This window comes from Erpetoichthys calabaricus, chromosome 6 (assembly GCF_900747795.2).
Source record: "Erpetoichthys calabaricus chromosome 6, fErpCal1.3, whole genome shotgun sequence".
NCBI classification, from domain to species: Eukaryota; Metazoa; Chordata; class Cladistia; order Polypteriformes; family Polypteridae; genus Erpetoichthys; species Erpetoichthys calabaricus.
This window is the reverse complement of record NC_041399.2, coordinates 72,529,049-72,551,763: the sequence shown is the minus strand read 5'-3', so window position 1 is coordinate 72,551,763 and position 22,715 is coordinate 72,529,049. Positions and strand designations below refer to the sequence as shown.

Here is a 22,715-nt window from a genome sequence, read left to right as displayed (position 1 = left end):
TTACTTTTAAAGCAAGCACCATGGCTACATATAGCTGCCTTTTTTGTTTCAGACTTTGTACACGGATGCTATAGATACACAACATTTCCTGGTGTTTTTCACTACTTTCAAATACTGAAATAAATAATAATGCTTAGTTCAAACACCTCAATAACTGTTCAGCTGGGAGAAACATACATGAAGAGATATACAACTAAAAAAGTAAAAATGAATATTAGCCTTAAACTTTTACCTAGTAGCTTGCAGATCTCAAGTACATAATGTATGTGCAAAAAATTGATAAGGTTTTGCCTGAGCCCTAGAATTAAAGTCTTTCTCTGGGAGGAATTCATTATTTACAACCTTTCAAACTTTCCTTTCCATCTTGTCATTAAATAAATTACTTCAGATGTTAATTTTGGGCTTCAAGGAACTTTATTAATTGTTTACCCTATTTTACAATAAAGCAATTTTTAAAATTAAATTACATTTTTATCACTTAATTCTGTTGTAATGGACATGTGCCCTGTCCAGGGTTTGTTTCTACGTTGTGCATTATGCTAGCTGGGGTAGGCTCCAGCAAAGCATCCCAATACTCAACTCTGGTCTGGATTAAGTGGGTTAGAAAAATGACATAACATGGCACTTAATTTTGAAAAGCTTAGATAAAAGTGTATTTCACTTGGGAGAAACAATCTATCCAGGCAATACTAGTCATAAGATATGAAATAGCCCTGGACAGGGCACCAGTCAAATTTGGAATTGTCATTCAACCTAATATGTCGTGTCTTTAGACAAGTGGGAGGAAAGCCCATTGAAGCACATGCAGAATATGTAAATTCCAAATAAAAAACAACTGGGCCCAGATTTCATGCCCAAGTCATTGGATTTGTAAAGTGACAGTACTGGGAACATGCACAATACATGAAAACCCAAACATGACAAACCCCTTCATTAGGTGCGAGGACAAGAGGTCTGGAACTGCAAAGTGAATTTTAAGGGCACTAAAGTCAGCATTCCCTCCACATCTCTCACCCCTTAGTCTTCTGGGAAAGAGAGACAGATATCCTGTGTGCCCCCCCAAGCCTGGCTCTACTAGTCAGTGCACACACTCTACCGGAATAGCTATCACGCTCTTAGTAAGTTCTTTAGAATTCAGAAAACTGATGATATTGAAGTTCGGCAACAAACTACCAAGCCAGGAGAACAGTAAAATTAGGGACCATCACGACTAAACCATTCATATGCCAAACACAGCATTTAAGCTGTTAGAGTAGTTGAAGCCAAACCTTCTTCTCTTTCATTCTTTTAAAAATTTACTTACTTTTTAATCGTAAATGCTTTTGCCTTAATGAGCTGTTCTTTTAGTTTTTCCAGTATAAGCTCCTTTCGACTTTTTTTATGAACACTTAGCAAACTGCTTCCTTTTCTACTGCTGTTTCTCGTGCTAGTGCTACCTAAAGAGAAATTTGATTTGTTATCAGAAAAGGGAATAGAAGCACTTTTATAAAACATTTAAGACATTGTTTTGCTGTATGTATTTTGCTGCATGAAAAAACTTTCAACATTTTCATGTACTTGTTGTAATAGCAATCAAGTAAAAATATTTTCAAAATACAGATAATAAGACATAACAGTTTACATTTTTGTTAAAATCTTTGTATACGAGTAGAAAAAAAGTGGATGACAATCAAGTACATGTACATGTACAGTGAAGCATCAAATGTAGTAAATACTAAGCATGATGAGTAGATCAAAAATGGTAACTGTGTGTATTTAGTATTGCTTCTCTCTTTTTCAACTATTAAACCATAGTTAGCAAGGGAAAGTAAACTGCTCAGTCCTGCTCAAGTCACAGCATGGCGGTCTGTAATGATTACTTTTATTAAAGACACAGAAAAGACAGAAGGCAACTTACTGGTGGGAATCTTATGGCATATTAGTTTAAAAGCACAAAGGTACTACTTATTATCTGCAGTTATGAATGGGTGATAGAGCTGACTAAATTGATTAAAACTGGAAAAACTGGTAACTATTGAAAGAATCACTTCATAAACCTAAAAGAAATAAGATGAACCCACAACATGTGGTAAGGGCACTGATGCTTTAAAGAAAGTTGGTGTTTCAGTGTAAACAATGAAAAAATGAGAAAATTCAAAATATCTTTATTGGAACATCCCAGGCTGTGTATTAGCTGTTTGTGGGGAAATTCAAAAACGCATGAGCACTGACACATTTGTATTTGTAGAGAATTTTCATGTATTCTGAAATAACATTTCTATGCACATGGTATGAATGAGTGCACATTTTAGTAATATTTTGTACAAATATAACAAAAAGAAATATTTATACCTCTTTTGGATCTGCAAGATGAACGGTTTGACCTGTGACTAATCTGTGACCCACCACTGGAACTCTTTCTGCGAATTGGGGTTTGCTGCTCAGGGAAATGAACATGTACAGATTCTAAGGATGCTGCCAAGTTAATGGACTTCAGAGATCCCACTGACCCTCTTCGCTCTGTGGCTATGGATTGCTCATCTTCTGACTCATCCCTGTGAGTTGCTTTCTCAGTAGCAGTAGTATCATCTTCATCCCAGAGTCCATGGCACTTTTGGGAGAATAAAAAGGAAATAAAAAATCATATTTATTGTATACTTTATCTGATCAGAATGAAAAAAAAATGAAACATAAAACATTTTATTATTGAAAAAGTTAACTGTGAGTCTGTGCTGTCCTTATTTATCAGTATAACATATTCTGAGATTAGTCTGCTAGATGGGTGACGTGTTGAATGTTGATAAGTGTATGCAAGTGTGATGGGAATATTTTGTTCAGCTTCAACAAACATTTTAAATAGGTACAGAAGGTTTATGCTCTGCTCTGTAATTAACTTACATGCATGTGAAAAAGGGAACCATTAGAGTTTAAGAATGCTGTAACTTATATGTCATTGATCAATTGTTATTTTCTGTATTCACATGTTCTTAGCAGGGGCACCTGCTGGACTGATTATGCTTGGCAAGAAGGGAGAGAGGAAGTCCTCAACATGCTGCCTCATTCCTGATAAAGCTTCTGTAGAAAGAGCCTTTTCTAGGTATGTAAATAGTTAATGTTGTTTTTAAATAAACATAATAATGTTCAAAGTATACTGTACATATTTTGGAAAAGATTTTGAAAGTTTCAACATATCTTCTGAGATGCTGCATTAATAATGTAATAATGTGAAAACTGCTTAATACACTTCTTTATTGTGAAATGCATGAGATACATACATGATATATGTTTGCTTGCTGGTGTTTTTTTTTGTTGCTCATTCAATGTAATATTAATTTTTAGTGCTTAGTTTTCTTAGTATAATTTGTCACAGGTAAATAAAAACTGTAATTTTTACATTTCTGTTGCTGTAATTATATTAGATTAAAGTGGCAGACACTGGAATATCTACTGTAGTTAAATAATATAAAAGTACAGAAATATTTGCAATAGTTTATCGCTGTTAAGTTACCTGCAATTGATTTTTGTAATTGTGTTAACCTTTGAAAATATGATGTATTGTGCAAGGTATAAAACAAAACTCAGAGTATATTAGTATACTAATAAATCTGGAAGACATATGTAAAGTGCAAATTTATATTAATATTAATGTTAACATATTTGATATGATTATCTTATGAAATTACTTTTAATATTGAATAGGTTTATGTATAAATTATTTCATTCCTGATGAAAAGTCTGCAGAAAGAGCCAGGTGTCAGGAATTCTGTTATTATTCTTTCTTTGCTAGACTAGGAAAGGTGTGACACAAGTACAGATTTTACCGTAATGCACATCATAGTGATGATCCTATGCCATATGACAGTTGCTAAGCAGTTAAATTTTTACATTTGAAGTTGTGAGGCACTCGCATGTTCTTCCCATGTCCACATAACCTACCACATTCCAAAGAAGTACAAATTAGGGTGGCCCTCTATGAATGGGGGTGTGTAAGTCTGCTAGTAAATTTAACTCTAATATTATCTGTTTCAATTTAAATAAATTTTATTTTGAATTTTGTTGTAGATTTTCTTTCATTGCAACTATACAAAAAGTTCCATAATTTATGCATTATATAAATGGCACAATGTATATAATAATGTTGGCTAAATAGTACCTTCAGTATTGATCTGTGAAAGAAGAGAGCAAGAAGCTGAATTAAATCATAGTGCACATAACCTTCCTTCTTCTCAATGCCAATAATATTTGGTGGGTGATACGGCTTGTTCCTGTTAACTTCTACATTCTTATTAAAAGGGAAGAAACCAAACTGAAAGAAATATTTAATCACAATTGTAACCTGGAAAATAGAAACAAACAAAATTAAAAGGTCAATAAATTGCTAAATCACATATCACATTGACAATCTTTAAAACAAATGCTAATGATTCAAAAATATTTTAACTGGACATTAAATTCATGTTCAGCATGGTTTTTCGTTTGTACTTATGAATCACAAAGGTTATTTTATGGCCGGATGTACATTAAACATTGTAATTAAGTTTACTTTATTAATAGGCACAAGAGTATCTCTGAAATTACATTGTCATGTCAACATCACATATTATCAAACATGCTCTAGAAAGTAAAACCGTATCATGATAAGGAAGAAGGATTTAAAACTAATAAAATATTATGACACAATGGATTAACAATGCAAAGATAATTTTAATTTACAGTGAATAACCATGCCCCTTTAGATATTATTAAGCACACAGGCAAACTGTTGAGGATAAAAATCAAGAAATGTTATCTTCTCTTTGTATGTTGTAAAAATGGATACAATAAAAACAATTATCTTTTTCAAATGTCATATAACTGCTGAGTTAGGTTATTTTTTCCTAGTATTTATTGCCTAACATCAGAAAATTTTCAAATAACTTCCTCACCCTAGAGGTCCAGGTATGGAAAAAAGCAACTTAATTGAATTGATCAATATGCTTAGTACTATGAATAAGTTTGACAATTGAGAATAATAAATTAATTAACTGTGGAATTTCAGGAAGAAAATAATTAAAATTAGCATTGTATTTTTTTCACAAAGCATCCTATTCAGCACCACAAACTGAATTTTATTGAATTTGGTTGAACAGAATTATCATTTTAGTCTTTTTTTTCAAGATGTGTGATATCTGGCATTCAGTTCTTAAATCTTATTTTCATACACTCTAAATTTGTGCAATAAAATAAAGGGTTAAACTTGGTACAAGGAACACATAAGAGAATTCCCATTACTGATTCCTGCAGTCTCATGAGTGGTAAAACCCAAGTTATTTTATACTATAAATGTCATCTAACCCAAGTCAGGCCCAGTTTAATTTATTTAATATGTACTTTTTGCATAGTACGACAGAAATTGATTCTGGGTCACTTGCAACCTTGATTATACTAAAACATTTAACAGAAAGAAAAGAATGGATATTCACAATATATACTTTAAAAAACAAGGCAGACATCATAAACATGTACAAAATTAAGTTATTCCTTAAAATAATACAGGAAACATTATAAAGCAAGCAGCAATACCTCTGTGTAGACAATGGCTGTCATCCAGAAACGTTTGCTGGGCCTGGGAACAGACAGCATAGCCCACAAGAAAATTAGAATTGGAAGCACCAGAGTGACCATGGATGCTGAAATCATATGATTTAGAATGATAACAAAGTAGCACACCATTTCAGATCGTGCTACTAGTGTGTTGTAAAGAGAATAGAACAGCTGAAGTATTTGAGGTTGTCTCTTGTAGAACCTCTCAGAACTCTCCAGCTCTTCATCATAAAACATCCTAAAATTCAAAAGAACAGAAAGGTGGTCAAATCAAAGACTTGTTTGTGTCACACTGCCTGGGGAAAAACATTAATCCATTTTGAAACACACAGGTCAATATATAGTTGTGGTGGGCTGAAGCATACTCAGGAAGCACAGGGTTTACTTAGTCTTGATTCATTCATAAAGCTCTGAAAATGCACTGAAAAAGTACTAACCAATAAGACATCAAGCTGAACTATCTCAAAATTAGGGAATCCATTCCCAGATGGGTTTATCCCTTCCTGGAAATTCGGAATCCCGCATTTCATTCCCGGGAATCCCGGGCGCCCGGGATGACACAGTGCACGGACATCTCATATGTGAATGGTTTTAGAACAACCGACACTTATTTTTAATATAACTACAGTAATCCCTCGCTACTTCGCGGTTCACTTTTCGCGGATTCACGACTTCGCGGATTTTATATGTAAGCATATCTAAATATATAACGCGGATTTTTCGCTGCTTCGTGGGTTTCTGCGGACAATGGGTCTTTATACTTGCTTCCTCAGTTGGTTTGCCCAGTTGATTTCATACAAGAGATGCTATTGGCGGATGGCTGAGAAGCTACCCAATCAGAGCACGCAGCTAAGTTCCTGTGTGCTGCTGATTGGCTCAGCGACGGAGTGTTGCATTAACCAGGAAGTCTCATCTCACTCACTCATCATTAACGTGCTAATGCTTCAGGGGCCGTGTCCAAGCACCAACAAAAGATGCAAATGATTGCAGAAAAGGTAAAAGTTTTGGATATGCTGAAGGAAGGGAACAGCTACACCGCTGCAGGACATCGAATCTTTTTATTTAAAAAGGAGGAAAAGCATATAAGATCTACGGCTGCAGTGTCCTTTAACCAGGGTGCAAAACGAGTTGCAAGTGGACGTGATAAGGCAGTAGTCTGGATGGAATCTGCTTTAGGAATCTTTGCAATAAGGTCGATGGCGTCATGACCGCCTACAAGCTGCTACGTATACTTCGCTATACAGTCAGTGTAAACTTATCTACCGATTTCATTTTGCTTAGCAGTTGTCCCTGTTTTTAATAGAGTAAATGGTGGGTTGTAAACAATACAGGGAGGGTTTAAAAACGTCCAAATACACGTTAAATAATTAAATAAATATAGTGTCCCTACTTCGCGGAAATTCAGTTATCGCGGTCGGCCTTGGAACCTATCTCCCGCGATAAGTGAGGGATTACTGTACTGCTATATGTTGACACAAATAAAAGACTAACCCTATCTACAAGCAGTTCATGCTGTCATAAAAGTACATGTATCTTTAGTTGTGGTAATAAGAGCGTAAAAAGCACAACGTCCTCACAGGTGGCGCAGTGGTAGTGCTGCTGCTTTGCATTAAGGAGACTGTGGAAGATTGCGGGTTCATTTCCCGGGTCCTCCCTGTGTGGATAGCGCTTTGAGTACTGAGAAACGCGCTATATAAATGTAATGAATTATTATTGTTTTTATTATCAGCGTGTGGTCGTCCACGCTAGAGCGCACCTTCATGCAGAAGTACGCCAGCCGCTGAGAAAGCATGCTCTGCCTCCACTGAAGTAGGTGGCACAGTCATCAGATACTGATACACTTGTTCTAAACAACGCCCGCACTTACCGTTGCTCTGAAACACTGCCATTTCAGCTTTTACTCATGCATCCAGTTTCTTGTCATCATTCTGTGATGGCAAGTTTCTTACCACAGATAATGCGGATGCAACAGACTGATGCATTGAAATTTCAAGTTGCTGTTCAAAGCTGCTGTCTGATGAAGTGCAAACTGCAGCAATGGCGCCAACTTAATTATTTTCAACTATAACTCTGTTATTTCTTGATCGATTTTTACACTTTTAAACGGTATATATGCGAGCTTGGCCGTTCCAATTTTCCCGGGAATTACAGCAGTTTCATTCCCGGGAATGAAAAATGTCCGGTAATTGGGAGCCCGGGAATGGATTCCCTACTCAAAGTATGTGGATAAATTATTTTTTAATGTTAATGTAAGAGCCAATCTTAGAAGGATAAAGCTTTAAGCTAAACTCATACTAATGTTTGTTTAAGTAGAATAGAATATAATCATCTTTCAAAGTTATAGATTATGGTATAGCCTTTCACTGCCTTTACGTTAATATGAGATAGAACTTTCGTGCTATATCAGTAATACAGTGTGTTAACTGGGTCAGTGTGTGTTTGGAATTAGTTTCATTGCTAGCATGGACTGATAGACCCATTTGCAGACTATGAATGGGATAGGCATACAGTTTTTTGACCATTTAGAAATGGTTCAACTGTATAAGCAAACTTAAAGAAATGAATCAAGAATTTTAAGTTTTAAATTGAACTTTTAACAAGAACTTTTCTTTTCTTTGCTATTTAAATTTTCTCTTTTTTGTGTGAACTGTTTTACTTTGAATTTCTAGTAAAGTTTTTTAAACATCTGTGGAATTATTTCAACACATCAAGTCTTTGCTGAATCCCATTTGCAAACTACAACAGCGGAACGTTGGTAATTTTGGGTAGACACAGCTATGGTTAATGTTAGCGCTATGGAACTAGTAATTCTGCTTCCCTAATACTCTCTATGATTGTTAAAAATAGGGTTTTTATTAATTTACTCACACACTATTGACAATATATGACATGCACATAGCTGCTGATAAACTATGTGGTAACAGGAAGGGGTATGTATTTCAGTAAATGGGTCTGAGAGAGCAGATCTTGAATTATAAAGGATAGGCAGAACTATTAGGAGATGTGTGAATCTCCGGGGTCCTCACTGTGTGAAGCCTGCATATTCTCTCCATATCTGCAAGGGTTTCCTCTCATAGTTCAAAGACATGCAGGTTAGGTGGACTGGAGATACTAAATTGGCCCTTGTGTGTGGCTGAGTTGTGTTGTTTGCCCTGCAGTGGACTGGCGCCTATCCAGAGTGTGTTCCTGCCTTGCACTCTGTGCTAGCATCCCCTGTGACCCTGTTCAGGATCAAGCAACTTAGAAAATGACTGACTGAGTACTTTTTCAGGATAAAACACAAAGTAAGCCAATTAACAGAATTCAACTCAAAATCCAAAATCCTAATAGTTGTCTTGTGTGCTCCATAATCCAAATAACTAAGCTGACAACAAGGAACTGTTTGTTACAGAACAAAGAATAGCATTAAAGTATTGAAACTCTCCCACAACTGAGAGTCTTGATAAGGAGCTATATAAATAAAATATATAATTATTATTATTTTATGATACTGCTCACTGCAATATACAATTTTACTTTACAAGTAACATTGGCATTACTCACAGGTTTTCTAAAATAAGACACTTACTTGTTAAGTAGCAGTTCACTGGCAGTCAGTTCATGGGTAAGGGAAGGCAGGATGCCATCATCCAAATTGTCTGTTCTGCTGTCATCTGGAGTCATTGCCATTAGCTGTTTGTTATCGGAGTCCTCATTTGAACTAACTGACATCCTGTCGAAGCTGACAGCTTTACTGTAGGAAGGAGGAATGTCCACATTGATATCTGTGGGATAAGTGGCAGGCCCCTCTGTGTCTGGTGTTTGCAGCTGGATCTCACATTCTACGGGGTACATATGCTCTTCTGTTACAGAGGGAAAATCTTTAACAGGACTGTACTCCTTCACATCGTGGTGCTCCTGAACTTCAGAAGGCTTTAAGTCAGAATACTGCTCTTCTTCATCCTCAACAATCATGACTTCTTCTTCTTGTTCAAGAACCTTCTCTGTAGACGATGGGACCTCCACTTCGGATGGCATCTCTCCATCTGTATGGTGTACCACTGTAGTAACATCCTCATCTTCTTCATCTTCAACTTCTTCAATAGTGTCGGCTGTGCCTTGGCGAGAATAGAGTGTAGTGCACTGTGTTGGCTCACTACAGAAAAGATCAATGAAAGAAGATTAGATAATGAATGAGTCATCCATTAATATAACATCCCCAACTTCATGGGTGGAAACCTGAGTACATGCTAAAAACCAAAATGGATAGGGGAGAACTTCATAAAGATAGTGAGCAGGCTGGGAGTTAGAGCCTGAAGTTTTGAAGCAGCAGTGGTTACTAACAATAATACAATGTACTCTGAAAATTTCAGCTCATAAATAGGGGCAATAGAACTTTTGAGAGAAAAGAGATAAGCAACAGTTTGAACCAATTTTTTTTGTGTACAGTTCAAATGATACACTGTTACAAGACGCTTCATGGGATAAAAAGGAAGATGTAATGCTGTATGAATAATGCATGCACAAATTAAGCACCTTGAAATAAAGCTGCCACTGTCAGCAGATGAGGAGGACATGTCCATGCTGGGCATTTTGCGAAGCTTTGGTCGTGCTCGCTCACTTGTTTTAGGAATGCTGTCTGCAGGCCCATCTATATCATCTAGGGTAGACTGACGTGAGAACAGCATTGTGGCTTCAGTGTTGACGCTAACAGCACAAATGATTAGAATGAAATGTAATTAGCAAAAATGATGCAACACAAAGACACTGAGGAAAGCAATAATACTGGCAGTGCCATACTAACAAAAACAACCAATACACATTAACACAACCAGCTAAATGGAGGTTGAATGAAACACAGTGACATTGATTAAAATGATCAGAAATGGCAAACAGAGGATGTTATGAGACAAAAATATTTACAAATCAGTCATGGACCTTGAAAATGAGCAGCACATTTAGGAATCACACTTACCACCTCATCGGCTCAAACTTAAATTACTGTATAAAATAAATAATCTGAATGTTTGAGTGTGCTTGCTCAGAGTATCAGCTGAGACTAATATCCTGCCCTAAAATAAATATATTTTCTTGCCAAGTGTAATATTTGAAAAGATGTCAGTGGAGTTTTTTTCACAATAGCAAAATTCATTGGGTACTTACTGTATGTTCTGTAAAATAAGAATTTCTCAGAAACATGAAAAAATTAAATAGTTTTTAATCCACAGAAAACACAAGGTTTAGTCTAACTAACTTGGTGATAATTCACTTTTAAACAATATGCCCTGCCATGAAAGCAGCCTCAGTTGTAACAGTTAGAGAAAAACAGTGTCCCTAACAACCTGGGAAGAAGTGGGCCAGAAATGAGGGATCACAAAGCAGTGTCCTTAAAAGTAGGGTTATCAGAAGTATAAAGTGTTGCACAGGTAATGTAAGGCACAGCTTTATTTCTTCGGCTGAAGTATATGGGTGCAAGTCTTTGAGCAAAATTGGCTTGTATTGAAGGAAATGATTTGTTGAAAGCAGATAGTCCAAAATGTGGTTTTTAATGTCTTCTACAAAAAATGAGCAGAACATGCTAGGAACCATGTTTAACTGATTGATTTATTCATTTAAAAGCATCTAAACCAAAGTGTTTTGAAGTGATCATAACCAAGTTTCCATAATAATAATATAACCAGGTTCTGTTTTGCATGGGAGGTGCTGCTACCACAAATTATCCCTACTAGTCTCTTCAAGTACAAGTTTAAGTCCTCACCATGTGTGGAATACTAAAAGCCACTTTCTTAGCCAGTCAAGCCAAAGAGGATATTCTTCTTCTCAAGTGAATATTCAGACTTGTGACTCCAAGGTGTCTTTGCTCTATAGCAGGTTCTTTTCACAAGCTCTGCTGCACTTGTGTGGGAATTAGTTTTAGATTAAATATTATTAGTTAGTGTATTTTTTCTAATCAATCAAACTCAGACTTTTTCATTGATTGCATTTTTTTATACATTTAATGTCTATGATAGTATAAAAATAAAAAAAATTAGTACCACCTCTTTCAGAGGCTAGTACAATACCTTGACAAGCTGTCATGAGATAGAACAGAGTCTATACTATCCATTCTATGTGCACTACATCTTCTCTCTTCTTTGTGAGAACAGGAAGCTGAGAGCTCCTCATCAATTCTATCCAGTCCAGACTCCCTTGACAAATTCATCCGTAGTTGATTCTGGTAGTAAATATGGATGCTCTCTCGTGATGGGACATTCCCCTGTTAAGGGAGCAGAACAGTTAGTGCAGTCTTTCTCTGTTTTGAAAATAAATATCATTTTATCTTGTGCAGCACCTTATAACTGGATTGAATGTTGCTTTGGCTAAATTACAAGAGATTAATGGGATTGACAAGATTTGTTAGCTTGAAAGGCCTATTCTTGTCAAAATTATTGTAGTGTTCTAATGCTCTAATAGCGAACACCACTCCAAGCTGCTTTACAGATAAAGAACTATAACGCAACTATTCATTTTTTATATTGATAGGTTCACATTTTACCTCAGGGTTATAGTTCTTAATCCAGTGCTTTAGTCATTTATACCACACTGCCTATCTACAAGTCTTAAGAGCTACAATCTCTTCTATATGTTGTGCAGTATTTATCCTTCCTGAAAAGCCCAAGCACTTACATAAATGCTTAAACATGCAATTTGCTGACTGATTGACTGGTACATATTTTTTTCACATAAATACAGTGTGTAGGTGGCCATTGAGGGCATTTATGAAACATCACAGCCCAACTTAAAATGACATATGAAAGTTTCTTTTTTAATTGCTTTATACTTTCCCACTTTTTCAAAAGCACATTTCGGATATTAATTTTAGACCTGATCGTACCTCTAAATTTCCTGCTCTCACAAATTTTCTTTAATCAAGTGGCGATATTGTAATATTTAGTATACACAAAAAAGAGTGAAATATTAATGATACATTTGAATTCATTTTTGGCAATCTCAAATACTTGCTAATTTATGGGGTAACTATTGAATGTGCACCTTTTTTGAGAAACACTGTAAAATGCATTCAGATTATAAAAATTATTACATCCCAATTAAATTCAAAAGAAGTAATTCTCATAGGTTTGTATCCTACCTTTTTGATTTCTCTGGTCAGCATACATCTTTCTATACGTAGTACTGTTGAAATATCAAGATGCTCTCTAGAAATGGAATTAAGCCATTCAGTGAAACTGTCCAGAAGTGCCAAAAATAGAACCCATGTGAATTTGATGATATTGAATACCCTCTTTATAATATTATCTGTGAATAAAAAATAGAATAATATCAATAAAACACTCAAGGGTTTACAATGTAACTTATTGCCTTTACAAGAACAGCAATGAATCCAGTCAGTTAGTGCCTGATCAACAATTCATTACTTATTCATGTATCCAAAATATACACTGCTGTTTTAGAGGTAAAAAACAAATGATAATGAAGGCTTTGAGAGTGGAAAAATCAACAAATGTGTATATATGAATGCCATATCTTCTCACAATATGAAAAATTCCAAATGAACATAGACTTCAGTTTCTTCAAAATCCCATCATCCTAATTACAATCACTAGGAATCCTGCACTTATTGGAATGGACAGAAAAAGTTTTGCTAACGCACACTGGCAAGAAATGCTCCCTCACAGTTCCAGGAGAGTACATGTGAACCCAAGCCCGATCACTGTGTGAGTGGAGTTTGCACTATTGTGTAACAACAATGTGTGTGTCACATTAACCACTGGATTAAATTGTGAGTGTGACCTACAGTGGACTGCCAACTCATCCACAGTTGGTTACTACCTTAGACCAGAGCCTTGGATGTTAGACCATGGATTCTGTAACCCTTGATTAGACTAAGTAGGTTCAGAAAATTAATGAATGATTTGTCAAAACTACTTTAATACAAAAGTCTAAAAATGAAGCCGTTTAGTTGGAGACATCATATTTTAAAAGATGTGCTCCTTTCATTTTCATGTATCTAATACTGAAGTAATTACATTCGTACAATATGGTGCATTTAAATTTCATCTAATGACATAATTTAGCGTTGATCTGGATAACATTTTTTCCCTACCGAGTATAATTGTAAATGTGGGAAAAGTGATTAACGTGAGACATAAATCATGTTGGATATACTATAAGCTAACTCAACACTTTTAGATGTAAACTAAAGCACTTGACATGGCACAAGGACAAACACAAAAAGTGAACAACTGTAAAGGCCGTTCTGGTGTTCTGCCCAAATATCAACAGCCAATTTGTTACTCACTACACAAATAAGGGTTTTATACACTTTTTTCTACCTGGGCCATCTGATTTCTTTCCTTCTTCGGACATCTCAGATTCTTGCTCTTGTTCCCCACATTCAATAGTGACATAATCTTAAGAAAGAATGCAAGAACAAAATATTTATTTCAACTCCAGTGACAAAGATATCTATGATATCTAATACTATATCATACTTTCATGTTAAATGTTTGGTAGTTCAAAACTGTTACAATTGTAGATTATAATTTTCTAACATTTGGCTATTAGACTGGCATAATTGTATCAAAGCATTTCCTAATAAAATGTTAAGAATAAAAGGGATAATTTGATCTTTGCGATTTTATTGTGGTTTTTAATGTTATGCAACAACTCATATCTTCCCAAGTCTAGGCTCAGTTGAATCAGATAGTCCTTTCCTAGGGCACTTGATATGTGGCAGAGAAAACAATGCCCTCTCCACTTTTTTAATAACCCACATGGAGTAGGCAGAGATGCTTCCTTTGAAATAAAATACATTGATTAATGTAGGTTCAGTGCTCTGGATCTTAAAGAAAAAAGTAATAGCAAAGTATTTTTTGTCTGAATACAAAATGCCTTAATTGCAGTGGGATGAAACACAGAAAGCATGAAAACCCTGGGTATTATTACTATAACATGAAAAAAGTTTCTGTTTTAGTTATGTGTTCAACGTTTTTTGCCTCACATTTCGTGTCATCCTACATTTACACAGATCGTTGTAGACATGGAACACACGTGAAATGTGTGTATTCCAAATAACAATATATTATTTACCCTATACAATTCTAGACACCTTGTAAAAGCCATTTGCTAGTTATTTAAATTATGTTAAATGTTCGCCTATAAAAAGTGCATAGTCTAAGAATAACCCCCACAAGTTGAATTGAATTTGTATATTCTAATCATTTCTTGTCTCTCTGACCATAGATTAGTCTCAGTTAGTGGCCTGCCTTGCCTTGTGTAAGGCATGGAGGGCACACAATTTTAACACTAGAATTACCAAAGCCTACGAAAAAACTTGCAAATCTGGCCCACCTTAAATCTGTTCGCACCTCTCTGTCAGCGTCTTTTGTCCTGTAAATGTGTCGATAAAGACAAGCAGCCTTCTATTCCATCTCTCCACCGCCACAGAACGTGCACAAAGTTCTCCCAGCTCATGCCTTAATTATCTGGAAGTGAAGTGCTGGAGTTTTAGAATGGAAATAATAGATTGTTATTTGGAACACATGCATTTCATGTGTGTTCCATTTCTACAATAATCTGTGTAAACACATTGTTAAAACAGAAACGTTTTTCATATTTTAGTAATAAATTACAAAATGTAGGCATAAACTATATAATGTGTGAAGCTTGAAGTTCAAAGATCAAATAAACACTTTCACAAAAGTTTCAAGGGCAATACAATAGCTTCCGTGGCGTAGCGGTAAGATTTGCTCACTTGTAATCAAGAGTATCTGGTTCGATCCTGACTGCCTCCTATATTTACCATTTTCAGTAGTGAGCTGCTCTTATTGTTAATATTATACAGTAAACACATATATTTGGTTTGCATCTGTAACACACGGTGTACATTTATAGTACTTGTAAAAGTTACTGTTTTTTGTCACTTTTATTCTCTCAGTCACGATCACAATACATACTACTGACCCCGCACCCAGGGATCTGACGCAGTTACTTTTTATCTGAAACTGGGAATAACTGTAGATGTGAGTGGTGTTTTGAGGCAATGGAACTGGACATTCTCTGATCTGGATGGATAAAAGCTGACACACAAATGCTGGTGAATCTGTCTTTTTCGTATCTCACCATCACTTGATTTTTTAAATTCAGTTTTATTGAGTGTTCCTGCTCACGCTGAATTAGTATGCACCTTATGGTCCATGATGTCAAAGCCACACTGACAAAAAAAACAGAGACATAGAGCGTGATAGTGATTGAGAGAATAAAACTGAAAAAGCTAACTTTTACAAGTACCATAAATTTATACCCAATGTCCCATATATTTATCTCTTTCTTTTTTTCTCCATGCTGCGTTGACATTACGCACCAGAAGGTGTGAGCTTACTCAGTGCAAGCAGGAACACGCAGGTGGCCAGTTGCTGTGTGCTATAACAAGCTTGACCTGGTGGCGATTAACGCACATGTATTGTGCGAGGCATGTATGGAGTCCACTAAGAAAAGAAGAGTGTTCATGGCTCACCTTGCAGAGGAACTTCGTCGTTGCATCTTACTAGAAAAGGCGATGGAAAAAGAAAAGGAGGATGCAACATCGACAAACTTCTGTTCCATGACAGCCGTTTCCCCAGGAAAGTAAACTGAGTCAGTGTCAGGTGCCCTTTCAATGTAATAGGAACCAAAGCATAGAGAGAAATGTGCACATTGCAACAGGTACACATGTCGTACATGTAGGAAGGACGGTCCTTGCATGTGTGTGAACTGTTAACATTTGAATCTGATGATTGCATATAGCGCTGAACTGACCTCTCTGTACTATTCTTTCGTCTGCATCTCCCGGAGTACAAAAGAAACAGCACCATACAGCAACATGTGGGGACTGGCAAGATCGGGAAAAAAACACACGAAACACGTGGTCACTGATTACAACCACAAGATGTTATGCGAATGAATATGAATAATGTTGCATCTGTGCCACAATGCTTTCTGAAATGTACTATACAGGTCATAAAATGAGCTATTCCAAATATCATATATACCTATGTCTCTGTTTTTTTTGTCAGTGCGGCCTCCACATCATGAACAATAAGGTGCATACTAATTCAGCGTGAGCAGGAACACTCAATAAAACTGAATTTAAAAAATCAAGTGATGGTGAGATACGAAAAAGACAGATTCACCAGCATTTGTGTGTCAGCTTTTATCCATCCAGATCAGAGAATGTCCAGTTCCATTGCCTTAAAACACCACTCACATCTACAGTTATTCCCAGTTTCAGATAAAAAGTAACAGCATCAGATCCCTAGGTGGGGGGGGCGGTAGTATGTATCGTGATCGTGACTGAGAGAATAAAAGAGAAAAAAAAAATTAACTTTTGCAAGTACTATAAATGTACACCGGCTGTTACAGATGCAAACCAAATGTATGTGGTTACTGTATAATATTAAAAATAAGAGCAGCTCACTACTGAAAATGGCAAATATAGGAGGCAGTCAGGATCGAACCGGGTACCCTTGATTATAAATCAGCAAATCTTACCACTACGCCACAGAATCATCCTTGAACCTTTTGTGAAAGTGTATATTTGATCTTTGGACTTCAGGTTTCACACATTATATAGTTTATGCCTACATTTTGTAATTTATTACTAAAATATGAAAAATGTTTCTGTTTTAACAATGTGTTTACACAGATTATTGTAGAAATGGAACACACATGAAATGCATGTGTTCCAAATAACGATCTATTATTTCCACTCTAAAACTCCAGCACTTCACTCCCAGATAATCAAGGCATGAGCTGGGGAGAATTTTGTGCACGTTCTGCGGTGGTGGGGGGATGGAATAGGAGGCTGCTTGCTGCTTGTCTTTATAGGCACATTTACAGGACAAAAACACTGACGGAGAGGTGCGAACGGATTTAAGGTGGGCCGGATTTATGAGATTTTTCATAGACTTTGGTAATTCTAGTGTTAAACCATACCTTAACGTGCCCAAAGTATGTAACGCAACGCAGTTGCAGTTCCGTATGTTTAGTACATACCGGATGTGAAGTAATGCATAGAGAAATATCTCATCCTTAAGTATAGAAACAATTAAAGTTTAACAAGAACAAACATTTTTCCTTTTTTGCCTTTTATTCTATGTGTGTAACAATCTTTTTCTTTATTCTTGTGTGGACTATTTGTTTTGAATTTTCACTAAACTTTTTAAAATTAACATTGGGACTAAGAGATTTCTTTAGGCACATGTTAGACCCATCCTTGATCCTGCCTTACCTAACGGCAGCTACACACCTAACTCCCAGATAATGAGACATCAGCTCTGAGAATTTTGCATCTGACTTGACTTCAGCTGCCTCAGTGGGGGATGGGATAGCAGGCTCCTTACTTCTTGTGCTGACTGACACATTTGCAAAACAAAAACGTTGATGAGGAGGCACAAGGTAATTTAAGGTGGCCCGGCATTACAAGTATTTTCGCAGGTTTCAAGAATTCTAGTGTTAATGTAATTGGTAGCCATGAGTCTACTGAGCTGTCTGTCCCACTATACAATCTTTTTCCTGAAACAATCCTTTACCAAACCCTTTCTAGGGATTTCCACAATGGTATATGGGTTCCAGTAAAATTCGGATGCATTCTGAGTAGGTTGTTCTGTGGATTTTTTTTTATTTATCCAAAACCTGCATCTTCCAGTATTTTCAGTTGTCTAGCTTTTAATCTGTCGTAATGATTAAAACTTTTTTTTAGGCATATCATCTTGGTAGCTCGCTTAAAAACTTGTGTTCTCTTCTGATCTTCTCAGTTAGAAAGAGATGGCTATTTCTGGACCGTGTATTTAAATGAGCTATGAAAATGGACTTGTCATATATGTTCCACTCCTGGACCTTGCTTGACAAGATAGCCAAGTAAATATGAAACACAGGCTGAATAATATAACTCTTATTTACTGCTCTAATCAGTTGTATTGTATTGTATTGTATTGTATGTTGCATTTTTATTATGTACAGTAATGTATGTCATAGAAACTGTTATATATGTTACATGTTTTTTTCCATTACTGGGGGAAGTGTTTTGGAAGTCTGAAATACATTTTTTCATTATTTTTGTTTTGGGAGCAGTTAAATTCATTTTTTATTACTTTATCATTATTCTCATTGTGCAACTTCAGAGCTATTTTGCTGTTTTTAATTATGGACACTGCCATTGTCTGTATTATTTTTATGAAGGCAGCCATACAAATTAGGCCTATAGTAAATAAGTGGGCATAGCATATGACTTTATTCTTCCTCTGTTATAAATGACAGTGGTTGATACACAGTAGCAATCAAGTTTTAGACGTAGTTGACAAAACCAATGACTTTAGAGTGTATGTGAGCTAAAGATTTTGAAATAGTGTTAGGAGTTTTTGGCTTGATGTTTTGAGACCAATTTTTGGTTTCCATCTTTTCTGTTTTCTTGCGTTAATTTGTGGTATTTCATCTCTGCCTTTTTAACATGCAGTCCTTCCTGGATTACCCTAAAAGAAAGATTTAATTTCTCAGTTGTTTTTTAATTTAGAAAAAGAATGATCAGCCCTTTGGACTGGCCTTTTCCACATTACCATAATGTCCTAAGAATTCTGCTACTCTTGTGGAATTTGTCCTTAAAACAAGTAAAACTAATATATGAGCACATTTGTTTGACTAGATGATTATATCTTAAAAAATCTATAAAACACCACTGATCCACAGTTCACTCACTTTGCTAAGCATTGTTTAAGGAAATCCATACCTTCTTTTGCATCTCTCTTCCCATAAACTTTACTGGTATACCTCTTCCAGAATCTTCGTTTCTCTTTGCTTCTTTCCTTAAGAGCACTTTTAGAGTCTGTGATCCAAGTTTGGTAAACAAACTAAAGAAAAAAGAGTTTATGCTGTTGTACTTTTGATGGCGTCAAACAAACGATAATTCTGAAGTTGAAACTTACGTGAGACTAGAAATTCACAAATCATAGCATGATAACACATGACATAAGGTGTTCTATGACTAGTATGGAAAGTTCATTGTCGCAAATTATTCGAATGAAAACAACAAACTGAACCATTGTTATACATTAACATTTTATTTAATGCATGCCACAGTTCTTAACACAGCAGAATAAATCTACAACAACACAATGCTGATTGCAATGCTTTATAGAAATTTATGGAAACAAAAGACTACATTTTAAACAAAGTCAGGCAGAGTATGAACTAAAATTATTTTCAAAAATCAATATAGTCATTTGACCCTCCTTTAACCGCCACCTTATCGTGGTGGAGGGGTTTGCGTGTCCCAATGATCCTAGGAGCTCTGTTGTCTGGGGCTTTATGCCCCTGGTAGGGCCACCCAAGGAAAACTGGTCCTAGGTGAGGGATGAGACAAAGAGCGGTTAAACAAACCTTCTATGATGAATGAAAACTTTGGATGGTGTTTTCCCTTGCCCGGATGCGGGTCACCGGGGCCCCCCTCTGGAGCCAGGCCTGGAGGTGGGGCTCGATGGCGAGCGCCTGGTGGCCGGGCCTGCACCCATGGGGCTTGGCCGGGCACAGCCCAAAGAGGCAACATGGGTCCCCCTTCCCATGGGCTCACCACCTATGGGAGGGGCCAAGGAGGTCGGGTGCAGTGTGAGTTGGGTAGTGGCTGAAGGCGGGGACCTTGGTAGTCCGATCCTCGGCTACAGAAGCTGGCTCTTGGGACGTGGAATGTCACCTCTCTGAAGAGGAAGGAGCCTGAGCTTGTACGCAATGTTGAAAGGTTCCGGCTAGATATAGTCGGACTCACCTCGATACACAGCTTGGACTCTGGAACCAATCTCCTTGAGAGGGGTTGGACTCTCTACCACTCTGGAGTTGCCCCCGGTGAGAGGCGCTGAGCGGGTGTGGGTATACTTATTGCCCCACGACTTGGAGCCTGTTCATTGCGGTTTACCCTGGTGGACGAGAGGGTAGCATCCCTTAGCCTTTGGGTGGGGGGACGGGTCCTAACTGTTGTTTGTGCGTATGCACCGAACAGCAGTTCGGAGTATCCACCCTTTTTGGAGTCCCTGGACGGGGTGCTAGAGGGCATACCTTCTGGGGACTCCCTCGTACTACTGGGAGACTTCAATGCTCACGTGGGCAATGACAGTGAGACCTGGAAGGGTGTGATTGGGAGGAATGGCCCCCCCCGATCTGAACCCGAGTGGTGTTTTGTTATTGGACTTCTGTGCTCGTCACGGATTGTCCATAACGAACACCATGTTCAAGCATAGAGGTGTTCATATGTGCACTTGGCACCAGGACACCCTAGGCTTCAGTTCGATGATCAACTTTGTGGTCGTGTCGTCAGACTTGCGGCCACTTGTCTTGGACACTCGGGTGAAGAGAGGGGCGGAGCTGTCAACTGATCACCACCTGGTGGTGAGTTGGCTTCGATGGTGGGGGAGGATGCCGGTCAGGCCTGGTAGGCCCAAACGTGTTGTGAGGGTCTGCTGGGAACGTCTGGCAGAGCGCCCTGTCAAAAGTAGCTTCAACTCCCACCTCCGGCAGAACTTCGACCACATCCCGAGGGAGGTGGGGGACATTGAGTCCGAATGGGCCATGTTCCATGCCTCTATTGTTGAGGCGGCTGACCGGAGCTGTGGCCGTAAGGTGGTCGGTGCCTGTCATGGCGGCAATCCCCGAACCCGTTGGTAGACACCGGCGGTGAGGGATGCTGTCAAGCTGAAGATGGAGTCCTACAGGACCTTTTTGTCCTGTGGGACTCTGAAAGCAGCTGATAGGTACCGGCAGGCCAAGCGGAATGCGGCTTTGGTGGTTGCTGAGGCAAAAACTCGGGCGTGGGAGGAGTTTGGGGAGGCCATGGAGAACGACTTTCGGACGGCTTCGAGGAGATTCTGGTCCACCGTCCGGCGTCTCAGGAGGGGGAAGCAGTGCAGTGTCAACACTGTATATGGTGGGGATGGTGCACTGCTGACCTCGACTCGGGACGTTGTGGGTCTGTGGGGGGAGTACTTCGAAGACCTCCTCAATCCCACTAACATGCCTTCTAATGAGGAATCAGAGCCTGGGGACTTGGAGGTGGGCTCCCCCATCTCTGGGACTGAGGTCACCGAGGTGGTCAAAAAACTCCTTGGTGGCAGGGCCCCGGGGGTGGATGAGATACGCCCGGAGTTCCTCAAGGCTCTGGATGTTGTAGGGCTGTCTTGGTTGACACGTCTCTGCAACATCGCATGGACATCAGGGGCAGTGCCTCTGGATTGGCAGACTGGGGTTGTGGTCCCCCTCTTTAAGGAAGGGGACTGGAGGGTGTGTTCCAACTACAAAGGGATCACACTCCGCAGCCTCCCTGGAAAAGTCTATTTGGGGGTTCTGGAGAGGAGGGTCCGTCGGATAGTCGAGCCTCGGATTCAGGAGGAACAGTGTGGTTTTCATCCTGGTCGTGGAACAGTGGACCAGCTCTACACCCTTAGCAGAGGGTGCATGGGAGTTTGCCCAACCAGTCTACATGTGTTTTGTGGACTTGGAAAAGGCATTCGACCGTGTCCCTCGGGGAATCCGGTGGGGGGTACTCCTAGAGTATGGGGTACTGGACCCCCTGATAAGGGCTGTTCGGTCCCTGTACGATCGGTGCCAGAGCTTGGTCCGCATTGCCGGCAGTAAGTCGAACCCGTTTCCAGTGAGCGTTGGACTCCGCCAGAGCTGCCCTTTGTCACCAATTCTGTTCATAACTTTTATGGACAGAATTTCTAGGCGCAGCCAGGGCGTTGAGGGGGTCCGGTTTGGTGGACTCAGGATTGGGTCACTGCTTTTTGCAGATGATGTGGTCCTGTTTGCTTCATCAGGCCGTGATCTTCAGCTCTCTCTGGATCGGTTCGCAGCTGAGTGTGAAGCGGCTGGGATGGGAATCAGCACCTCCAAATCCGAGACCATGGTCCTCAGCCGAAAAAGGATGGAGTGCCCTCTCAGGGTTGGTAGCGAGATCCTGCCCCAAGTGGTGGAGTTCAAGTATCTCGGGACCTTGTTCATGAGTGAGGTTAAGAATGGAGCGTGATATCGACAGGCACATTGCTGCGGCATCCGCAGTAATGCGGGCTCTGCATCGGTCTGTCGTGGTGAAAAAGGAGCTGAGCCGTAAGGCAAAGCCCTCAATTTACCAGTCGATCTATGTTCCTACCCTCACC

The 22,715-nt window shown here is 38.5% G+C and overlaps 1 protein-coding gene across 1 annotated transcript in view; it reads right to left on the bottom strand.

The window, feature by feature from the left end:
- LOC114653397 (piezo-type mechanosensitive ion channel component 2) overlaps positions 1 to 22,715 on the bottom strand; it is a 558,353-nt gene that overhangs the window by 33,838 nt on the left and 501,800 nt on the right. Inside the window, exons 34-43 of the mRNA XM_051928878.1 lie at positions 19,304 to 19,424; positions 13,875 to 13,952; positions 12,671 to 12,837; positions 11,604 to 11,797; positions 10,078 to 10,248; positions 9,131 to 9,697; positions 5,542 to 5,800; positions 4,133 to 4,315; positions 2,332 to 2,590; positions 1,304 to 1,436 (exon numbers count right to left, since the gene is read on the bottom strand). Of these exons, the coding sequence (XP_051784838.1) occupies positions 1,304 to 1,436; positions 2,332 to 2,590; positions 4,133 to 4,315; positions 5,542 to 5,800; positions 9,131 to 9,697; positions 10,078 to 10,248; positions 11,604 to 11,797; positions 12,671 to 12,837; positions 13,875 to 13,952; positions 19,304 to 19,424 (2,132 nt within the window). The remainder of the gene's footprint in view (positions 1 to 1,303; positions 1,437 to 2,331; positions 2,591 to 4,132; positions 4,316 to 5,541; positions 5,801 to 9,130; positions 9,698 to 10,077; positions 10,249 to 11,603; positions 11,798 to 12,670; positions 12,838 to 13,874; positions 13,953 to 19,303; positions 19,425 to 22,715) is intronic.